Source organism: Lactuca serriola, chromosome 8 (genome assembly GCF_051521515.1).
Source record: "Lactuca serriola cultivar US96UC23 chromosome 8, Lser_US96UC23_V15, whole genome shotgun sequence".
NCBI classification, from domain to species: domain Eukaryota; kingdom Viridiplantae; phylum Streptophyta; class Magnoliopsida; order Asterales; family Asteraceae; genus Lactuca; species Lactuca serriola.
The window spans coordinates 293,566,805-293,588,281 of NC_136415.1; the positions used below are offsets into that span (position 1 = coordinate 293,566,805).

General features: G+C 36.2%; 1 protein-coding gene across 1 annotated transcript; it reads left to right on the top strand.

Moving 5' to 3' along the window:
* Positions 1 to 659: 659 nt before the first annotated feature.
* Positions 660 to 1,498, top strand: LOC145068187 (uncharacterized). Its single transcript, XM_079015164.1, has 5 exons — positions 660 to 764; positions 839 to 989; positions 1,113 to 1,146; positions 1,263 to 1,382; positions 1,480 to 1,498. Exons 1-5 carry the CDS (start codon positions 660 to 662, stop codon positions 1,496 to 1,498), a joined length of 429 nt encoding a protein of 142 aa, XP_078871290.1.
* The last annotated feature ends 19,979 nt before the right edge of the window (positions 1,499 to 21,477 follow it).

The window sequence follows — 21,477 nt, forward strand, 5'->3', positions numbered from 1 at the left end:
TTTGACACAAATATCCTTAGTATTCACATATTTGAAATGATTTCAAGGGCAATTTGGTCTTTTTGCACTCTGAAGCGTTGAGGCGCCATCATACCTCTGACGTCACACCGGCGTTATCAATTCTTCAACCATTCAGAACGTCTCAACTATTCTGGACGATAAATCTCCATAGAAACACTAAAACCCCCAAATCGTCGAAGGGTAATCGTTCTTAAAATCGATTTTCTCCGATAATAGACACTCCTGTACACCTCGCGACCAGATCATCATAAAGTAGGTATTTTTTTTCCATACCCCGGCACACTGTTTTTCATAGTTACGCTTATTTTTTAAAAAGAAATTGAAATCAACTACTCTAATGTCTATTTTGTTAGTAGAATGTCGATTACTAGAAGTCATCATTCGTTAGATGATCTCCCATTAGAGATTTTGAGTCGAATATTTGTAGTATTAGGGTCAGAATCTGCGAAAGACATCGTCTCTGCAAGACTTTGGTAATTCTCAATAAACATCAACTAATGAATGTATATTTGATGAAACACAAATTTCTTTATTTGTTATTTATTGTGTATTTAAAATTTTGAAGTTAAAAGAAGAAGTATGAAGCGGGGGGGGGGGGGGGGGGTGATCCTCAAGTGTTCAAAACGGCATGCATTGACATGATTGAAGGAATGGGTCCCAAAAATCTGAATGTTGATTCATTTATACGCACATGTGCATTGCATGATAACATTGAAGCCATGTTCAGACAAGGAATTATACGTGTAATTTCATTAATTATATGTAATCTATAACATTTATTAATATTTTGTGTCATTGATGTTATATATTTATATAGTTATTCTGTCAACAAGAAGAGTGCTTCTATTATGGCCATTTTGATTTCGAATTGTCTTTGTTGACACAAGCAGCAAATGAAGATCATCTTGAGGCAATTTATTTGCTTAGAATGATCTACATTTCAAGAGGGCCTCATCAATGTGATGAAGGTATGTATATATGGTATATATGTAAATTAAATTATATATATAGTTAATTAAAGGCATGTTTGTAGTTTGGGGTTAGCATTTAGTTGTGTTGTCTTGTATAATATTTACTGTTGTATTGAAAAGGATACATTGGATTAACTGATAGATATTTTAATGTGTAGGTTTACAATTACTTGATACCTATTTTGGCTGGGTAGTTTCCGGATGATGGGGAGTACACGGGTGTTGTTGATAATGAAAAGAGTTGTTGTGGGTTGTTGATGTTGTTCATAGACTTACAACGAATAACATCACATTCCAATGTGAAGACCCACGACATTCTATTAAAGGTGCATTTGCAATAGGCCGTGAAGAAGATGAGGATCAACAAGGATATTGCACGGTTTGTCGTTGGTATGTATGGTAGGTTTTGTGTATTTCTTAAAAATATTAATTATTGATAATAGATTGGACATTGAATATTATTGTTCTTATTGTATTGTATATGAAGTTGTATAGTACTACTATAATTTTATTTTGGTTTTGGGTTTACATCCTTCTGTTAAAAGGGCATTTTAGTCATTTTTTCTTGCTATGTTGTTTGAGTAGGATGAAGTATACGTAAAACCCATGTTATCTTTGTGATGAGGTATACTTAATGTAATTAAAAATAAGTTTGTAATGAATTCGTTATTAAGGAAAATAATCTACATAGATTATATATTTTAACATGCCCGGTTAATGTAATTAAAAATAAGTTTGTAATGAATTCGTTGTTAATTATTCATTATATACTATGTTTTCAAGAAATTATACACAACTTGAATAGCACAACTGGCTTAACCGCGCCCTTTTCTAGCATAAGCTTAAGTTCAAGTCCGCTTGCTAGCAATATCTACTTTATAATTCATTTTTACATTTTTTAGCCATTAGTTTATGCCACATATTACCAATTCAAACACATTTCATTCAAACCATATCTTACAAATTCCATTGATCATAATAATAATTCATCCATAGTATAACAAAATTAATTAAGCATATAACATCTCAATAAATGCCGTCACAAATTAGCTATGCATTTTGTTCCATAGCAAAACAAGCAAACGAAATCATATTCCATAGCAGAATTCCCTAGCAAATACCTACGAATGGTACTTCCATAGCAATTCAACTATGAAATTGGTTTCCGTCACAAACTCCGTTGTATAGTAACCACGATGATGAATTCCATAGCAGCAGTACAATGGAAAGTGATTTGGTAACAAATGTCGTTGGAAAATTCCTACAAATTTTTGTTCCATAGAACTATCAGTAGCATAATACCAACGAATATGAAGTCGGTAGCATTTTCCCTAGCAACTCCAACTCTCGCTAGCAGAAATAAAATCCGTAGACAATGTGGTAGCAACATTGCTATGGAACGACATTCCATAGCACGATCCATTACAGATTAACAACGAAAATACGTTCCATAGCGATCTTCCTTAGCAAAATCGTGTTTTTCTTGTAGTGCAAGTTATGGAATTTGGAAAGTCTCTTTTATGGAATTCTAAAAGTTTGAAGAGTTACAAAACTTGCCCTCAAGTTTTGGAATTTGAAAAGTTTTTTTATGAGACTTTGAATTATAAAACTAAATTTATTTGAAAAGTTTTCAAAAGTATAACTCATGGGTTCATAACTTAATAATAAATTAAATAGTTTTAATTTTATTTTAATTTAGCATCTTGATGTTTTGAATAATTCATATTACATGTTTATGGACTTTATTAATAGTTAATTAAAATGTTTAATTAAAAGAGAATTAATAATTCCATAATGATATGGTTTAAGTTTAATTAAATTAAGAGTATAGTTTAATAAATATATTACACCACTTAGTATTTTAAAAGTTTAAAATACACGCTTATACTATTATAATATTAAAATTTTAATATATTATATGTATAAGTAAAAAGTCGGTCTTACCGTTAACAGGCCTCATTCACGAAGCCGATCTATAAGGGGGTATAAGGTTACTGCCTATAAAATGACGGTTTAATAGGTGTCCACTCTCACCCACTGCTTCCTTAACTAGTGGAGGGTCGTTAGTCGAACGGGTAGGATAGGACATTAAATCTCATTAAAATATAATGAAAAAACACTTATAAATTCTCAATATTAGTTACTTAGGAAAAATGTGAATTTGGTGCTAACCCATGAAATTGCACTTTTCACCTTGTTATATCGTTAGTGGAGCGTGTGTGGTTAACCGGCACACTAATCTACGACTGATAGTGTGTGACAAAGGGTAGCTTGATGTTAATCATAGATCAATGGAGCATGTGTGGTTAACCGACACATTGATTAGGTGATCTGTAACATTAAGAGTACCAAGCACATTTGCATGGTTATTCACACCTTGTTTGTGATCCTCGGCATACCAGTCACAAACTTGAAGGGAACAATCGAGATTTAAACATGCCATTGAAAAGTTCAATGAATATTAAAATTCTAGGAATTTCAATTCATTTAAAACTTAATAATCAATTTCTTTTTTTATGGTGGAAATTGGTAAATCGTCATTTACCTACCTTTAAATATTTTGCAATTGGATTACAGCATTCCTCTTTCAAATTGTAAAATATTGTGTTGGGTCCTAGCCTTAATATTTCATTTGGGTGTTATATTAAGGACTTAAATCAACTAAGTTGAATGTCTCCCAATAGATGTCTAGTTCTGAAAACTATGGTCTTCCTTATCTTTTTGGAAAAAGCTTTCCCAATGAAGATGATGTCCCACATGGCGATCAAGGTGAAAGATTAATCCCATTGTCATGCATTGATGGGAATGGAAATCATACTTCACTTTTTCCATCTCCTCCAATTATTCTCCCTAACCCACATGTTCAAATACTTGAAAACTTCAAGGTCATTCAAGCCCTATTGGCAAGCAAACACAAAGATGGAAATTAGGTATGTACTCACGTCTTGGAGATGAAGTTACATATTGACAGACTGAGAGAGTTGGGTGTCGAAGTCTCGAGGAAGCTGGCTGTTGACTTGGTTCTTCAGTCACTCCCTAAGTCGTATAGTGAGTTCATTAAGGACTACTATATGACAAACCACGACATGAACCTTATTAATCTTACCTAATTGCTAATTGATGTTGAATCAACAATGATTTGGAGCAATGGTCAAGCAAATTTTATTGGAAGATCTACATCCCAAGCTGACATGGACATCCTAGAAATGATTCCTTCTCCTAAAGGAAAGGAATTGGCCATGGTCAAAAGTTTTGATCATAAGAGAAAGGCCAAATTATGATGTTGTTCCATGTGCCATTCCAAATAAGCCTGTTTTTTTTTCTATTTCCAAGGAAAGGGACATTGGAAGCGAAGCTGCCCTGACTACATGAGAACTTTAATCAAATTGTATGGTTCTGCTCTAGGCATGTCCACTTTCTAACTCTAATAAGTTCCTATTTTGATATTCTTACACGATGTAATGTAATTACATTATCATGTTTTGAAGAATCGAAGAAAAGAAAGGAAGCTTAAAGGAAGAGTAAGCTGATTTTGATCGTGAAGAGATGGATTTTGATCGCATGGCTCGATGACCAGAAATTTGAGCTGTTGCTTAAGAGTTATGATGGATTGTTTAGGAATAGATAACAACATAGTTTTCATTTGTATTTTCATTGTAAGGACAAGTTTTCCGAACTTTTATAAATAAAGAAAAATTTTGAAATTTATCTTATTTAAATTTCCTTACATTGGCATTTGTGAAAAATTGTTGCTTATATGTTTCCATTGATAGCAATATTGGAAAATGGATTTGATTCTTTCATTTGTGGTATTGTCAAAATTTACCAGATAAAGAAAGATTCTCATCACCCAAGTTTCAATTGTCTAGAAACTTGGGATCATGCAACTTGTATTGTGTGATGGATGAGAACCTTCGCCTTTGGGAAATTTAGACTGATTCCTTGTTCACATGTATATGTGAGTCGAGTGAAGGATTAGGAGATCGGGTACACTTGGTTGTGCACTGGTCAGTCCACCACAAAGAATAATAAGGCTATTCGTTATTATTTACTAAAGTTTAGTAAATATGGTTATACTTACAAGATTAAGTATAATTCTGAAGCATTGGAAAAGTTTCAATGTATGGCAGAACGAATGAGAAAAATTAAATTAGGTAGAAAGATAAAAGTTTCTCCAATCTGAAAAGAAGGGAGAGTACTTGAGTATCGTCTTTTATGATTATCTTAGTGATTATGAAATCATATCACAATTGATCCTCTAAGGACATCTTAGTGTATTTGTATGGCTAAGAACAGGAATCGTGAATTATTGAGATAGTTAAATCAAGAGGTGAATCATACTTCGTTCCAAAATCAAGTCTTAGAGTCATACTCCAAGATTGTAACTTGAGTGATAGAATCTTAAGAAAGGTTTAGAACAATTATCAAGTGTAGAGTAAAATGTTTTCTACTCTTGTACATTTGAAATTGGTAAGTTGTGATGTTTTGGATAAAACAAAGACCAATTGTTAGAAGTGTTTGTCTTGATAAGAAACCGCACCAACTCTTGAATATTTGTTTGTTGAGTAATGTTTCTTGACAAAGAGAATCTTATATGTCAAGAGGTCAGTGGGAGTCTTAAAGATCTTGAAAAGGTTCAAGAACTATTCAAGAGTAAACTTATTGTTAATCGCTAGCTCACGACTTGAGGTTTATAACCTATCGTGTTGACATATTCCTATTTCTGTGCCCATTCCTGTTGAAGTTGACTATACATGTGAATTCTATGAGTGCTTAATTGTTTGCATAACAACTTGGAAGCAATGGTAGGCCCTTATGCTACCAGGTGGCAAGAAATTAAGATTAAATGAGTTCAATCCATATGAGTTTGGATTTGTCACTAACCTTGTCTTGTGATTATGGTTATGACAAATTCACACGGATAGGAAAACATACACCATAAGACCTAAGTGTCATAAGGTTTCTCTGCAATTCATGAAAATGATTGTGAGGAAACGCTTTCACTAAGTAGATTCTAAGGAGATAGCAATTGTGGTACTTGCATTCTCAAATTCGATTATGATTACGACATCCCTCTTCATAGTTCGAATTGTGAGAAATGGAAAAGGTCTAAACATTTGAGTCTTATTGTTGTAAGTTCTAAAATTGTTTAGACACACAGGTGAGCTATCTAAGGAAAGGTGTATGAGTTTGAGAAGCCTAGATAAAGTCTTATCGAAGCATCTCATACTAGAAATATGAACTTTGGTAAGAAAGTCAATAAGTTTTGATTTCTAGAAGTCAAGTTGATTTATGGGTACATGTCAAAGCTAGTGGGAGTATAAGTATTATGCTAATAAGAATGTAATTATTATGCTAGTGGGAGCATAATTATTATGGCATGTGTTCCAAGTTAGCAATGTTAGTTATAGAAAACAAAAGTTTCAATTTGTAAAGTGGCAGGGTTTGATAATATCACACCCCAAAACCAGGAACGGCGGAAACGTTCTGGGGCGGAGGACGTTATGTCAAGTATCACAACAATGCAAAGTAGTAAACAAGCAACAATATCATCCATTTCATTAATAGTATTAATTTTGATTACAAGTGTATTCTTTCATATCATAAACAAGATAATGAATGTTAAAAAAAAGACGAGTCTCGACTGCTCCGTCTTCACATAAACTGGTCGTCGTACCTGTCTATTTGTGACCTGAGAATACAAGTTATTTTGAAAGCGAATATCAACCAAAAATCCGGTGAATTCATAAGTATTAATGTGTCTTTGATTTGTAAAACTGGAAAGTTAAGACTTGTAAACATTTGGAGAAATGTTTGTATAAGTATGAAAATGTTTGTAAGTAGTCGAATAACGTTTGAAAACCCTAGAAAATCCCTATGATTTCTACTAGTATAAAAAAAGTAGTCTTCTACCAAGACTTAACAGTTTTGAAAGTAGCCTTCTACCAAGACCCGACTGTTTTGAAAGTTGCCTTCTATCAAGACCCGACTGTACGACTATTATTATTAATATAAGAAATTGTATCCTTTGGTACTAGGATACTCAAATATAATTTACCTCATCGGTTATGTGAATGTGTCACAAGATAAAGGTAATAATATAAATAACTTAAGTCTTATCCTTTTGTACTAGGATAACTAATAGAACTAATTGTAGACATCCGTAGATGTACATTTATCTCTATAGCTAACAGCTGGGTGTAAGAATAGTTAGTCCCTTAAAGTATACCTATAATGGTATCAACTGTAGACATCCGGAGATGTGCATTTACCTCTGTGGCTAACAGCTGGGTGTAGGAATGGTTAGTCCCTTAAAGTATCCTTTGGTACTAGGATATTAAGTCCAATCTATCTCATCGATTATGTGAATGTATCACAAAATAAAGATAAAAAGGAGAATTATATATAATAGTATCTACACATATAATATGTAATAGTATCTCATCATATAGTACCTACGTAACAGTATCCATGTAAAAGTATCCATGTAAAAGTATCCATGTAAGAGTATCCATGTAAGGGTATCCATGTAAGGGTATCTATGTAAATGTATTCATGTAACATGTAATGTACTAGCATAGACTCATGAATGAACTGACTCTTGTGTGATTCCTTGTACTTGGAATGGTAAGTAGTATCTCCTAACTATACCTATAATAGTTACTAATAATGTACATGTATAACCGAAAGTATGCCTTTGCTACACAAAGGTACTGAACTAACTGAGGAAACTTTTATGTCTATATATGTATACATGGTATATAACTAATATTTAGACGACATTCGGACGACTAACCGATACCCTAAAGCCACATCCCAACGAGGAAAAGGAAATAAAGTGAACTAGCCTTCCTAAGCCCTTTAAACATTACTTATATAACTATACATATATGGACATGAATTTAATAATATAAAAGCATAAAAGAAGTTTTGTAAAACCTTTGAAAAGTTTAATACTAAGAAATGATGACTTGATGTCAGTTTGTAAAACAATTTGAAAGTATTTTGTTTGATAAGACAGTTTAAGTATAAGGAAGACCTTTGTTTGAAACTCAGTTGTAAAAGAGTTTAAAAGGAAACATACAGTATGTAAGACAGTTTAATAAAGAGTTTTAAACATATAAAAACGTTTAAGAAAGTCATTTGAAGAAATCTGTCTGGTAAAATAGTTAATGTATAGCGAATCCATATGCATGCTAGTTATTAATCACATGTGATTGATATAATAACTAAAAATGATTCAACTTGTATCCCCCCATAAAGCATTTATAAACATTTACAAAACATTTAAAAGGTTAATTAAGGGGTATGAACTCACCTACAGTGAGTGGATCGGATGGAAATGTCGGACAAGTGCTTGGTGTCAAGTGAAGACTTAGACACACACAATGATCCTAATAACAAATGAAGACATACGCATATATACATATATATATATATATATATATATATATATATATAATTATTGATTATAACACTAATTAAACATGTATAAACATCCTAATGTGAGGAAAACACTTTCTCAAAGTATTAGGAGGCTATCGGGTTGCAACTAACGAGTGCAAGGCCTTATACGGGAGTTTATGGTCAATGGACCATGTTTGTAGGAGTTTACGGCCCAGGGGAGTTTACTCCTAGCCATAAACTCTCAATTGGGTCACCAAATGAGGCTTAACACTATAAATACTTAAGTGGTTAAGTGTTCCAAGGCTTAAACAAGAGGCTAAGTGAGTTTAAGGTCCAAAAATAACCCTAACTTGTGTTTACGGCCTGGGGACCACTTCCCCATGAGTTCACGACCGTAAACTCATGGTAAGAAGTACCAAATGAATGTTTGAAGTCCCTAATTCAATGGTGTAAGGTTCCATGCTAATATCTAAGGCTTACTAAGGTGTTAAGGGCATCAAAACACCCTTTGGGGGTGTTTACGGTTTTGGGAGATTTCCAAACCGTAAACTCATAATCATGGGGTTTGTTGGTGTTTTTTAGGTGCTACACTCATCAAGGAAAGGTTCTATGCTAAGTCCTAAGCATAAGGAAGGAGCTAGGGCACACTTTGGCACCCTTTTTAGGGTTGACGGCCTAAGAAGATCTTGGGCCGTAAACACCTTGTTCTTGTGATTCTTGGGTGATTTCCTTGATATAAATAAGTGTATCAAGCCTTAACATAATCTAGGATAGAAGTACTTAGAAGATAGAGGCTTGAATTGGTACCAAAAGGCCAAGAACACTAGTGTGTGTTCTTGGTGTTCTTTGTGAAACTTAAAGATCTAACCTTTTGGAACATTTTTACGGATGGAAGTGTGTTAAAACACTAGTTTAAGTGATATACCAACTTAAAAGGGTTAGAAACACTTACTAGTTGAAGATCTAGGAGCAAAAGTCGAAGCTACTTGAGAGAGAATTGGATTTTGGATCTTGAAATGTTGAAAAAGTGTAAATAATGACTAAGTGTCAAATATGTACAGCCTTTTAGGGTTTACGGCCAAAAACTCCATTGTTTAGACCGTAAACTCCAACTCTTGAAGCTTTGGGGGTACTATTGTTGCACAATAAACCCTAGAGCATCCTCTCTCCTGATATCTCCTAAAGTGTTAATCCTAACATACTCAAACTTATTCCAAAAAGCTTGAAAGTTTGCAGAAACTGTTCTGACTTCTATTGAAGTGAAGGGTTGTACATAATAGAAATTTCGGGTTGTCACATATAAGTTGTTTTGCTATAATTAATGGAGAGGAATTCATACTTCATTTCAAATCTAAAAGCTTAGATTGATACTTTAATCAAATTTAGTCAAGAACATATATGAATGTTATGTTGAAATGATTCAACATAAGGAAATTATATATGTGAAAATATTATAGTAAGAGACTGGTAAAGTATCATGTCTTTATGTGGAACATTATGTATCGTATCCCATATGCTTCAGATATAGGATCGATTACATATGCTATAATATTAATCTGTTCTAAATTTCGAAATGCCTAGGGCATTAAGAGGGAAAAGGGACTAGAAAAAGATATGACTAAAATGGTTAAGTAATTGTCGAGAACAATCTGAGGTTTACCAAAGATTGGTTGCTTATGGACAATTAGAAGTGTATTCTGTCACACCACCAAACCAAGGATGGTGGAAACGTCTGAGGGTGGCGGACTTCATGTGTAGTATCATAACAACGAGTATAATAGTGCTCAAAGTAAATACAACCATCATAAATATAATTGAAAAAGTTACAATGTAGCATGTGTTCACATATTTCAAAATCAATTACATTATGATGACAAAATGAAATGTTTGACGTCTGAGTGTCCCATCCTCAAAAGCTGTTGTTTATCAGGTTCACTGATTTTCCTTAGAATACAAGTTGTTTTGAAAAAGTGTCAACAATTAAGTCGGCGAGTTCATAAGCTTTTGATCGCGGTGTTTGAATTTCTTTCCTTGTAAAAGTAATGCTTGTTCCAGAAAAATCCAATATTTCCCTTATAAAATGCATTGTAGTCTTAAAAGCAAAGACCGAAATGTACAAGTGTTTTACCATACTTAAATAATTTATTAAAGTTTAAATCGACATAAAATCATTTAATTGGAAGTAAAACCCGTAAATCTTATGTGTTGTTAATTCCCCATGTGAGTTATTATAACCATACTATGACTTAGACGGCCTCGTAATACGACGTTCTTCAGGCATCGCAAAGTTAAATAACATTTGTCACCCCACACCTGTCGGTCTAGCTGTTGCATGCAGCTCAGGTGTGGGTTTGTTAGACCCAATATAGATCTATACACAATTATCATGCTCTTCCTACAAGAAACTCTAGTTACAATTTGCAGGACTTTTGATTTCGTTACTTTGGAAGTAATGTGAAGCGAATGTCTCACAAATTTATTCATTAATGGATTTACGTGAACTAAACTGAAAACCCCTTTTTGTATAAACCCGGTACTTTGTATTCGCACCCCGTTTATATGAACTGAAAACCTTTGGTAATGAGTTTGAAATGTAAATGAAACATAAACTATACCTATTATAGTTTAACAGAATTGTTTATAATGTATATGAAACATAAACTATACTTACCATAGTTTATCATAAGTATTTGTGATGTATATGAAACATAAACTATACTTACCATAGTTTATCATAAGTGTTTGTAATGTAAAAGAACTCTTTTTTATGTAAGTCGAATGTATAGCAAAAATACAACTATGTTTATCATGCCTTGTCTTGTACTATTGATAATGATGGAGGATTCTTACAAATCAATGAGTATTTTCTGTTATATAATTATACCACAACAAGAAACACATGAAAAATATGAAATCCTCAAAGATTAACACTTTGCTCAACATGTTACAAAGTGTGATGAAAGTTATAAGCTGTTAACTTATTTCTAACATTTCTACATTGTTTTGGAAAAATCACAGAGAAATCATGAGAGTTTAGAAAATGTGTCTAGTTTTTTCATAAATTTTATTATGATTTTTAGAAGTCTCTAACTGGTGTAAAAACGTTCATATTCACAGACCGATCCAAATTCGTAGCTACAGTGATAGGCAGTTTTGTAAAAGTCACCATAAATTGTAGAAAACTTGTGTGAATATGTGCAAATAGTCATTTTAAAGGTATAAAGCTGTAATATTTGCATCTACTACAGTTTTGAAAACTAAAAAGTTTAAGATGTTCAAAACAGTCCGTGAATGAACATTAACTTTTCTGTTGAAAGCTGATGTTTGAGTTTAGTTATGTTGTTGGTGTTTTTACTTGTATTCCCCCCCCCCCATCCCCCCCGCCTCCCCTAAAACTTGAAAAGAAAATGAAAATATGGGGGTATGAACTCACCTTGAGTGATTTTAGTAGATGGATGATGAAGGAAAGGAGTTTCCAAGTCAAGAACACTTGGGAGATGCTTGAAGGCTTGAAGATCTAGGAACAAATATGTAGTTATTTGTGTAAAAATTCCATGATTTTTGTGAAGTAGCGTAGAATGTTTATGTGTGGGAAGGAAAAACTTACCAGAAATAGGGGAGAAACTTGTGACTCCTAGAGGAACTCGAACTTCTTTAGAGAAGTATTTTAGGGTGTAAAAAGTGTGTCTTGGGAGGAGGATAGTGGGGTTTTATAGGAAGGAGAATGAGGGATTAGAGTGAGTTTCTGGAGAGATCTGGTTGAGGTGTGGGGAGATCTCAATTTGACTAAGGTAAGGTGGGAATAGTGACATGGAGTGGTCATGGAGTGGGTGGGTGGTTGGTGTCATAGATTCTTGGCAAAGTCAACACTCCAAAGCCATATCTTGTACAAGATTTTGTCCAAATATATGATTTTTCCTTCAAATATATGATTAAATTATGGGTTTATGGAGTTTAATATATAAAAATATGGGTTTGGGTGAAAATACCGTGTTAAAATCATGAAAAACGGGCTTAAAACGAAGTCATGGTCGAAAACCGGGTGAAAGTGGCGAAGCTGCGAAGCTTCTCGGATTGGGCCGAAGGTTCGGTCCCTACTGCTGGGCCCAAAGGCGAAATAGAACAAAATAGACCGAAGGCGAAGGAAGGAAGAGAAGTGAAGGCGAAAGGAGGTTCGGTTCTGAGAACTTCGGTTTTGACAAGTTCGGGTTCGGTTCTGAGTAGTTCGGTCCCATCAGTAGAGTTCGGTCCCTATAGGGAGGCTTTGGTTCTAAGGGTTGATTTTTCCCATCATCACTCCGTTTTAAGTGGTTTTTTACCCGGTTAAGGTTCAGTATGACCTTCACAACATCACTCCGTTTTAAGTGGGACTTCAAGAATTTGGGAAGAGATATGGGTACTTTTGTTTCATTTGATCCTCACGTTCCTAGGTGAATTCGGGTCCTCGTTTTATGATCCAACGGACCTTCACAACAGGGATGCGACTTGATTTCGTCCTTTTGATCTTTCTATCCATGGTTTCTATCGATTTTTCCACGAAGTGGAAACTCTTGTTGATTTCAATTTTATCGGGGGGGGGGGGGGGGGTATTACAAGAGTCTTGTCGGACAGATACTTCTTTAAGTTTGATACGTGGAAGGTCGGGTGTACGTTATTAAGTTCTTGTGGTAGTCGGAGCTTGTATGCCACTGGGCTAATCCTGAAAAGGATTGCGAATGGCCTGATGTACCTTAGATTTAGTTTTCCCACGTTTACCAAAACATATCATATTTTTCCACGGCGAGACCTTCGGTAGTACTCGGTCACCAACTTGGAAATTCCAAGGGTCTACATCGCTTATCTGCGTAGCTCTTTTGTTGATCTCGAGACGCTTTCATTCGTTCTCAAATTTGTATGATCTTTTCCGTTGTCATGATTTGAGGGCCAACGAGGGTGCTGTTAGGGACTTGCCCCTTCGCTAGCTGTGTATCTCTGACTTCAGCCCAGCGTAGCGGTGATCTGCCCTAGCGGCTATAAAGATCTTCGAATGGAGTGACCTTTATGTTAGGGTGATAGCTGTTGTAGTGTGAAAACTCACGGAGCGGTAAGTGGGTATCCCAATCTTTTACCGAAGCCAATCACACAAGCTCTTGGCATGTCTTCCAAGGTTTGAACAGTTTCTTTTGCTCTGCCCGTCGGTTGTAGGTGGTAGGTCATACTCCGTCTCGCCTAGACCCTAAATGGGTTGCCAGAATCGTGAAATGAGTCTACAATCTCTGTCAAAGATGATGGATATTGACAGACCATGCTGTCGTATGATCTCTTTGATGTACGTTCTAGTCAATTCTCCATCTTGCCGGTTTCTTTGATTGGTAGGATGTGCATGGATTTGGTCAACCTTTCAACAATTACCCAAATGGTATAGAGACCACCCTTTGGCTTGGGTGACTTGGTTGTGAAGTTCATGGCTATCCGCTTCCACTTCCTTTCGGTTATCATTGGTTGTTATAGAAAACTCTAAGGCTTCTATTGTTCTACCTGGACCTTGGCACAAGTCTGATATTTGCCCACATGTGTAGCGATGTTAGCTTTTCTATTCGGCCACTGATGTTACCTTTTGAGGTCCAGATACCTCTTGTCTAAGCCTGGATGAATGGAGTAGCGAGTTTTCATGTGCTTTGTTCATGACGTCATTTCTGATTCCAACAAGTTCGATGTCCAGATCCGGTTCATGGGATAACATGCCCTGCCGCTCTTGCCTTCTAGGTTCTTATGATCGGTGAAGATTGTACATTTCGTGTCGCGGAGATAGTGCCTCCAGATATCTACGGCGAATACTATTGCTCCTAGTTCGAGGTCATGCGTGACCTACCTGACCCCGTACGTCTTTAGTTGTCTTAATTCATAAGTAATAACTTCTCCTCGGATCGTTGCATAGGGCCTGCTGTAGTGTTTCTCGTTTGTCGATTAGATCGGTAGGGAGCATATGAGTTCAATTTACGCGACTAGATTAATTCGAATGGTAGAACATCCACTCGCACTTCTGGGCAACCTTGTCCCGAAGCTCCTGGTAGGACTCGTACTTGGTCCATCTAGCATTAACTCGTGCATATAGGTCGTATGTAATTAGGGTTGGTAAGACAGTTGGATGGGTGACTCTGCCCCAAGTCAACAACCAGATGAGGAACAGGAAATAGGGCGGAAATACACATCCAGTGTCCGTAGAATCTTAATTATACACCACACTTCGCATATCCACATGGTAGTGATAGGTTAACCGCATTCGTCCCACATCTCCAGGCTTGATCTTGATCTGCTATACAGGTGATATTCTCGAAGGGTTTACTAGGAATACTTTGGAAAGGTTACAGAAGGTATAACACACCTTAAGAGAGTGCTTCGAGGTTTCGCAATGAAGGATGACCTGAGGGACAGAGTCAGATTTAGGGTTATGAGGGACGAGGGTTTCGATATAGTTAAGTGGAGGGTCGTCTCGTAACATATGCAATTGATAGGGTGATGACCTAAACCAATCCATATCAACTGACGACATCAGTTTTTGTTTTTTTTTTTTTGTCGATGACACATGTATTAAGTCGTATTCGTAAGAGGTATTCGTTAGAGTGATAGTGCATCCTGTGATTTATTGTCCGTGTGTTACGTTTTGATCGATGTTATTGTTATTGCAAATGATTCATACCACAGCAGCCAGTACTGGTAGTAAGGGTGTTCTGATAGATAGTGATGATTCTTTATATCATGATCCTTGACCGATCATTCTATAATCGATCGGTATAGGTAAGTCGTATGTTATTTGATATCGATGAAACCGACGAGTGAATGGTTCTACCCTAACCCCACTACTGGACATGCAACAAGAATTAGGACGGAATTATCACTTTAAGTCTGTAATATTTTAATTATAAGTAACTAAGATATATACATTAAGTCATCACAGTTCATTAGTACTGATCCTAAGGTCATATATGAGTGTCTTTGATTTGATTGAACGAGAGAATATTTTAACTACTTTTTGAAAGACGGTAATTTTAGCAAACATACCGAATTCATTACAAACATATGGTACTTAAACGTTTTTGTTGTTGGAAACACTACAAGAATCTTAATAAGATTCCTTGTTGCTCCTACTGGCTTGCTTGTCACACTCCTCCTGCTCCCCCGTCATTCCTCTCAGTTGGACAGTCCTTCTTGAAGTGTCCCAATTCTACGCATAGGTGGCATACTAGACTTACACTGGTATTGGTGATTGAAGCAATATGCTCGGTCGGGGTCCTGCAGAAGCGGATGGTATGTCCTTTCTTGTTGCAGTTTTTAAAGTGTATAACCCGGAAAACTCCTGTGTGATGGTAGTTACACTTGCTACACTTTGGAAGTGTCCCCATATATTTTATGTCCGGTGCTTGAGTGACAGATGTTGTGGCTGAGGTCGAGGCATGTGTAGTGACTGCTATTGTAATTTCAGGGCAACCACATATTGTTGTCTTTTAGTGCGTTTTTGAGATAGGTTGCGCTTCTTTTTGTCCCAAAATTCTCGTTTCTTATTCTTAGGTTTGTGGCATGAGGTGCCTTCGTTGGTGGACACCCGCTGGTGTTCTTGACTGTTACTGCGATTAGTATTGCCGACACCGCCTTCACCTCTGCTGGCGTTGTTAGCATTGAGTTGTGCGATGACGGCTGTCACGGCTGCCGTGACCGCAGCTTGAAAAGTAGCAGAGTCTATCTACCGGATTGCAGCCTTGCTTGTTGGCTGGTTACCATCTTGTGAAGGCATAACCCTGTTGCATGGGGAGAAACGATGTCGTGAGTGGGGACGATTATCTCTAATTATATCCTTACCATTTATAAACATATATATAGATTTCGCACTTTACTGAACTATTCTCGATGTTTCTGCTAGCGTTCCTGAGACGGAGTTATGGTAGTGGGTAGAAGTAGGTTTTGTACGGGCGTTAAGTTTAACCCATCCTAGGATTATGTTTGTCCAAATACGCTTTGATGAGGAGTTCTGATGGAATCCGGTGCATTAGTGCTGGTATGATCGCACCCTATATGCCTACGAAAAAGGGCACCTTTCAATCATGAGGTTTAAAAAGGTGAGATGATAATGAGTCTTGAAAAAGGATTTATACGTCGTGATTTATCTAACTAAGTTTATCTTAGTTCTGAGTGTATCGAGTTCCAACTTTTATGGTGTTCTAAAAAAGATTCATATTGAGAGTCTATATATAATAAACTTATGAATTCTTAGTAGTATTGCTCCAAATGAAATAATACGCATGCCCATTTCATTTGTATGATTCTAGCATATTTAGCTTTTAGTGAAAGGTTTTGAGCAAGATGCGGGTTTGCAACACATCATTGCAAGGAAAAGTTTGGACCGCAACTAAATCTCTCGAATAGTATAATCACTAATTCATAGGTTCGGGCCTACACATGGAGGGGAGTAGCACCAACGCATACTCATAGACTTAATCTACAGGGTCTTGTGAGTAAAATGAACTATGCTCACGACAATACGCCCCCAGTGGTGCTTGAAACGAAGCCAATGCGTCCTGTAGTTCTGCTAACCTATGCTTGGCCACGATCACTCTCTCTACGAGAGTCGAGCGTCTATCCTGATACTCTCTTGCCTTAGCCCGAGTGGCAACCAGGTCCTTAACGAGTTGGTCTCTAAAGTAGCAGTCTCTTTCCGAGTCTTGAGTTTGTGAGATGATAGCGTCTGTAGCATCGCGTAGTTCCCTAACTCGAGGTTCGTGATCCGCTAGGTCATCACCGTGAGGGCTCTGTCAACTGGTCCCCCATGGTTGAGGTCATTGCAACTTCGTTTGTCTCCAAATGGCGATTGATGTTGCTGATGGCAACTCCACCCCTAGATCAATGATGCCTAACGGGGCACAGGTTCGATGTAGTCAAAACGGTTATCGAGAGTCCTGGCTACGTAAGGAGAGTTGTCGACCTCTGACTCCACTTCCGACTCTTTTCCCAAATGCCTACAAACTCTCCGGGTTCGGAAAGTAGGGGTCTCCTGGTAAGTAAAATCTTACCATGATGTCCGTGCGAGAATAGGGGTGAGGTAAGAAGCATATAATAATCATATTCCTAGAAATACTTATAGGGGTTTGATCTTCCTTAGTTACTTCTATAATGACATGGTGCATACCAGTTACATATATCAAAAGATATGATAGACCTTCGAATAAGTGATCATACTCCAAAACCACAACCAAACAAGGAACAGGAAGTAAAGAGAATTATGTGAGGGTGTAAAAAGTGTGTCTTGGGAGGAGGATAGTGGGGTTTTATAGGGAGGAGAATGAGGGATTAGAGTGAGTTGATGGAGAGATCTGATTGAGGTGTGGGGAGATCTCGATTTGACTATGGTAAGTTGGGAATAGTGACATGGAGTGGTCATGGAGTGGGTGGGTGGTTGGTATCATAGACTCTTGGCAAAGTCAACACTCCAAAGCCATATCTTGTACAAGATTTTGTCCAAAGATATGATTTTTCCTTCAAAGATATGATTAATTTATGGGTTTATGGAGTTTAATATATAAAAGTATTGGTTTGGGTGAAACTCTCGCGTTAAAATCATGAAAAATGGGCTTAAAACGAAGTCATGGTCGAAAACCGGGTGAAAGGGGCGAAGCTGCGAAGCTTCTTGTATTGGGCCGAAGGTTCGGTCCCTGCTGCTGGGCTCGAAGGCGAAATAGACCAAAATGGACCGAAGGCGAAGGCAGGAAGAGAATCAAAGGCGAAGGGAGGTTCGGTTCTAACAACTTTGGCTCTGAAAAGTTCGGGTTCAGTTCTAAGTAGTTTGGTCCCATCAGCAGAGTTCGGTCCCTATAGGGAGGCTTCGGTTCTAAGGGCTGATTTTTCCCATCATCACTCCGTTTTAAGTGGTTTTTGACCTGGTTAAGGGTCGGGATGACCCGAATGATTATCAAAATTTAAAAGAGATTTTGCGAGAGATTTGGAAGAGATTTAGATTGCTAAAGAGAGACTGAAAGAGACTTCGTTTTTGACATTTTTGAGTGTTTAGCTTCGCAACTCAAGGTTTGTAAACCTCGTTAAGCCATGTTTAAGAGTCTTACACACCCCCGAACGGTATGCATTAGTGTTTTATCGTTTTGTTACCTCACTTACCCCGTTTAGGTTTTAAGAATTTCGATCATACGAACTTTCCAAGTGATAACTTCTTATTAAAATAACGAGTTGTACCGTAGCTAACATATTGTAAACCCTAATATACAAGGGTTAACGGAGTTGACCGGTTTGACTTGTCGAACTTATTTGATTTTGACTTGGCCAGAAATTGACGGTTGTCACATATTCCGAATTTTGGAAGGACCATATTGACATTATCTGAATAGAGGCAACTTATATTCAGAAGTGATAGTAGAATTGGAAATATGGAAATGTTTCCATAAGTGGAAGTTATTCTTAAATATGTGTAAAATTAGGAAACTTAATGCAAGAAGGATGTTCAAGGGAAAGTACTTTGAATGTTAGACTTCGTTTCCATGGAATTGCTCTCCATTGGAATACTTTGAAATGTCTATTGCCAAGTCTCTGTGACTTTGTGCATAGTCATTACAAAACGATCATTGCATATAAGTTTAAAATCTAACAGATTATTGCGAATGGCAAGAATTTGGTATTCTTACATTTACGATAATGATTTGAAATTATGAAATGAGCATCATTGAAATGTTGTCAATTGATCTATTTCACAAAGAAAGGACCATAGGTAAACATAGTATGCATGCTTGGAGCATGGGATAACTTTTTTTTATTCAAGTATTAAGTTGATTAATCGAATCATTATACAATGAATAATGTGTAATCAATATGGTGATTTAATAAAAGTTGTTTTATTTATATTCATAAGTTCTGAGACCATATTGGATTCAATTATTCTTGTGTTTCACTTCGCATGCTTTGACTTCCCGAATAACTAGGTTATTCAAACTATCCACAATCGATCACACTTTGGAAGTAGGTATTGAGGCAAGACTGTCATGAATCTGACTGTAGATTGTCTAGGTGTTTTAGACATAGCACAAGTTTACCACAGTGTTCATGAGTACTCCTGGAATAAGATTCGAGTATTGGATTAAACCCACGCTCATCTGAATCAATTCATGGATTTTATCACGAGTGATTTTGATACAATAATATCTTATATTCTTGAAACCAAGACATGTGATTTTTAGTTTACAAGTCGGTTGCAGATTGACATATGTAAACGCACCAGTAACTTGGTGTTACAAAATATATTGTTATGTGTGATTTGATGAGTAAGTACAAGCAAGCATTTGAGTCAAAGTTTATCCATTCCTTTTACCCTTAGAGGGATAAAAGCAATATATGTGGGCCCCTCGATGATTTAGTGATGACAACCCTTAGTGCTTGGTCAAGCCTGGACTTATTTTATTTGTTCAATTAGTCGGTCGTCATAAATTGGAAATCGGGAAACAACACATGAACAGAGTGAATGATTATAATCCATGTCTCGGTTCATACGATATCTAGAATGGAGGAATATATGATCCCTTATCTGATGGACACGTCATTTGACTAGGTCAGAGTGTGACAACGGCTTTTAAGAGCTACGATTGCTAGTCAGGATTTTGGAGTCGTACTTGCAATAGTAGTTATTTGGCTTATCCAAGTGGTAGACTATTGGATTAGATGTCTAGGCCCATAACTATAATTGGTATGTACTTGACCCGAGAGTAGCATGGTCCATTTTAGGTTGCATATCACCAGGACAATTTGACGATGGATATTTGAGTAAGAGGTTGTTTATGATTTATTAATATATTATAAGTTCTAATTTATTAATATGAAATCATATTATTTAATTAGTATTGATCAAGAATTAATTTGAAATTAATTATGTGATCAAAAGTGACTAATTAGATATATGGGAATTGATTTGGTAAATCAATGATTCTTATAATGTGGGCCAATTGTTATTTAGCATGGGCTAAACCAATATGGTAGTCCATGGAGGTTTAACCCATGGATCCTAAGTAATATGAAAGGTCATGGGCATTAGGGTTTACATGGATGTTACCCTAGATTTTGCCACACTATAAAAAGACTCCCGTATCACCCAAAATCGTAACTAGAGTTCTTGGAGTTCATTAGAGTCGATTTTGGAGCTACCAACATTTCTCTCAAGTTCTCCTTTGTCCTAGTTGTGTTGTGAACCGTTTGAGGCATCACACTTGGGCTGTTATGTTCTTAAAGCCCAAATACAACATGTTCTACGAGCTACATGAAGAGGTAAACTCCTAACTAGTATTTTATGTTGTTTATGTCAATTATATGCTAGTTGTAGGCTTAATGATTTGGAAAAAATATTGCATGTATAATTAGATAAAACATAGATCCAAAGCATTTTGGGTTGTATGTGCACCATATGATGTTTTAGTATACTAAAACCCAACACAAAGACTGACTCAAAAACCTTGATTTTGTCTTCGATAAGAACCTAGTTGTGGACCTAGTCCTTGGTTCACTCCCTAGTTCATATGATAATTTCATTATGACTTATCAATGGAATAGAATAAACAAGACATTGATGAAGCTCTATGGCCTCCTCCAGATAGTTGAAGTCATTGGGAGGAAAACTCATACCACAAACCAAATGCAAGTACTGTTGTGTCATTCCTAATTTCATAGCTAGAAAAGACCAATTTATTTATGCTTATTAAAAATCAAAGTATCCTTTTTAAAAACTAATTGTGGAATTTATTCTCAAAAACATGAAAATGATATTATCAAAAAATTTCTAAAGAAATGTATTTTATTATATTATAACGTTGGGATGTCATCATTAATATAGTGCGTAAGCATAAACGGAATTAATACAAGCCTTACAAACATATGTTATTCTACTAGCTTATAATCAATAAATGTCACATCAATCATCACACCTGTGCTCTCGTGCTACTACTTGTAATGCATGAAACTGAGTGGGTTAGGCATGGAAGGTTGGTGATCACATAGGGTTTTCAACCCACAATAATTATATTCTTTTATATGTTTTCAACCCGATTACCCATTCCGG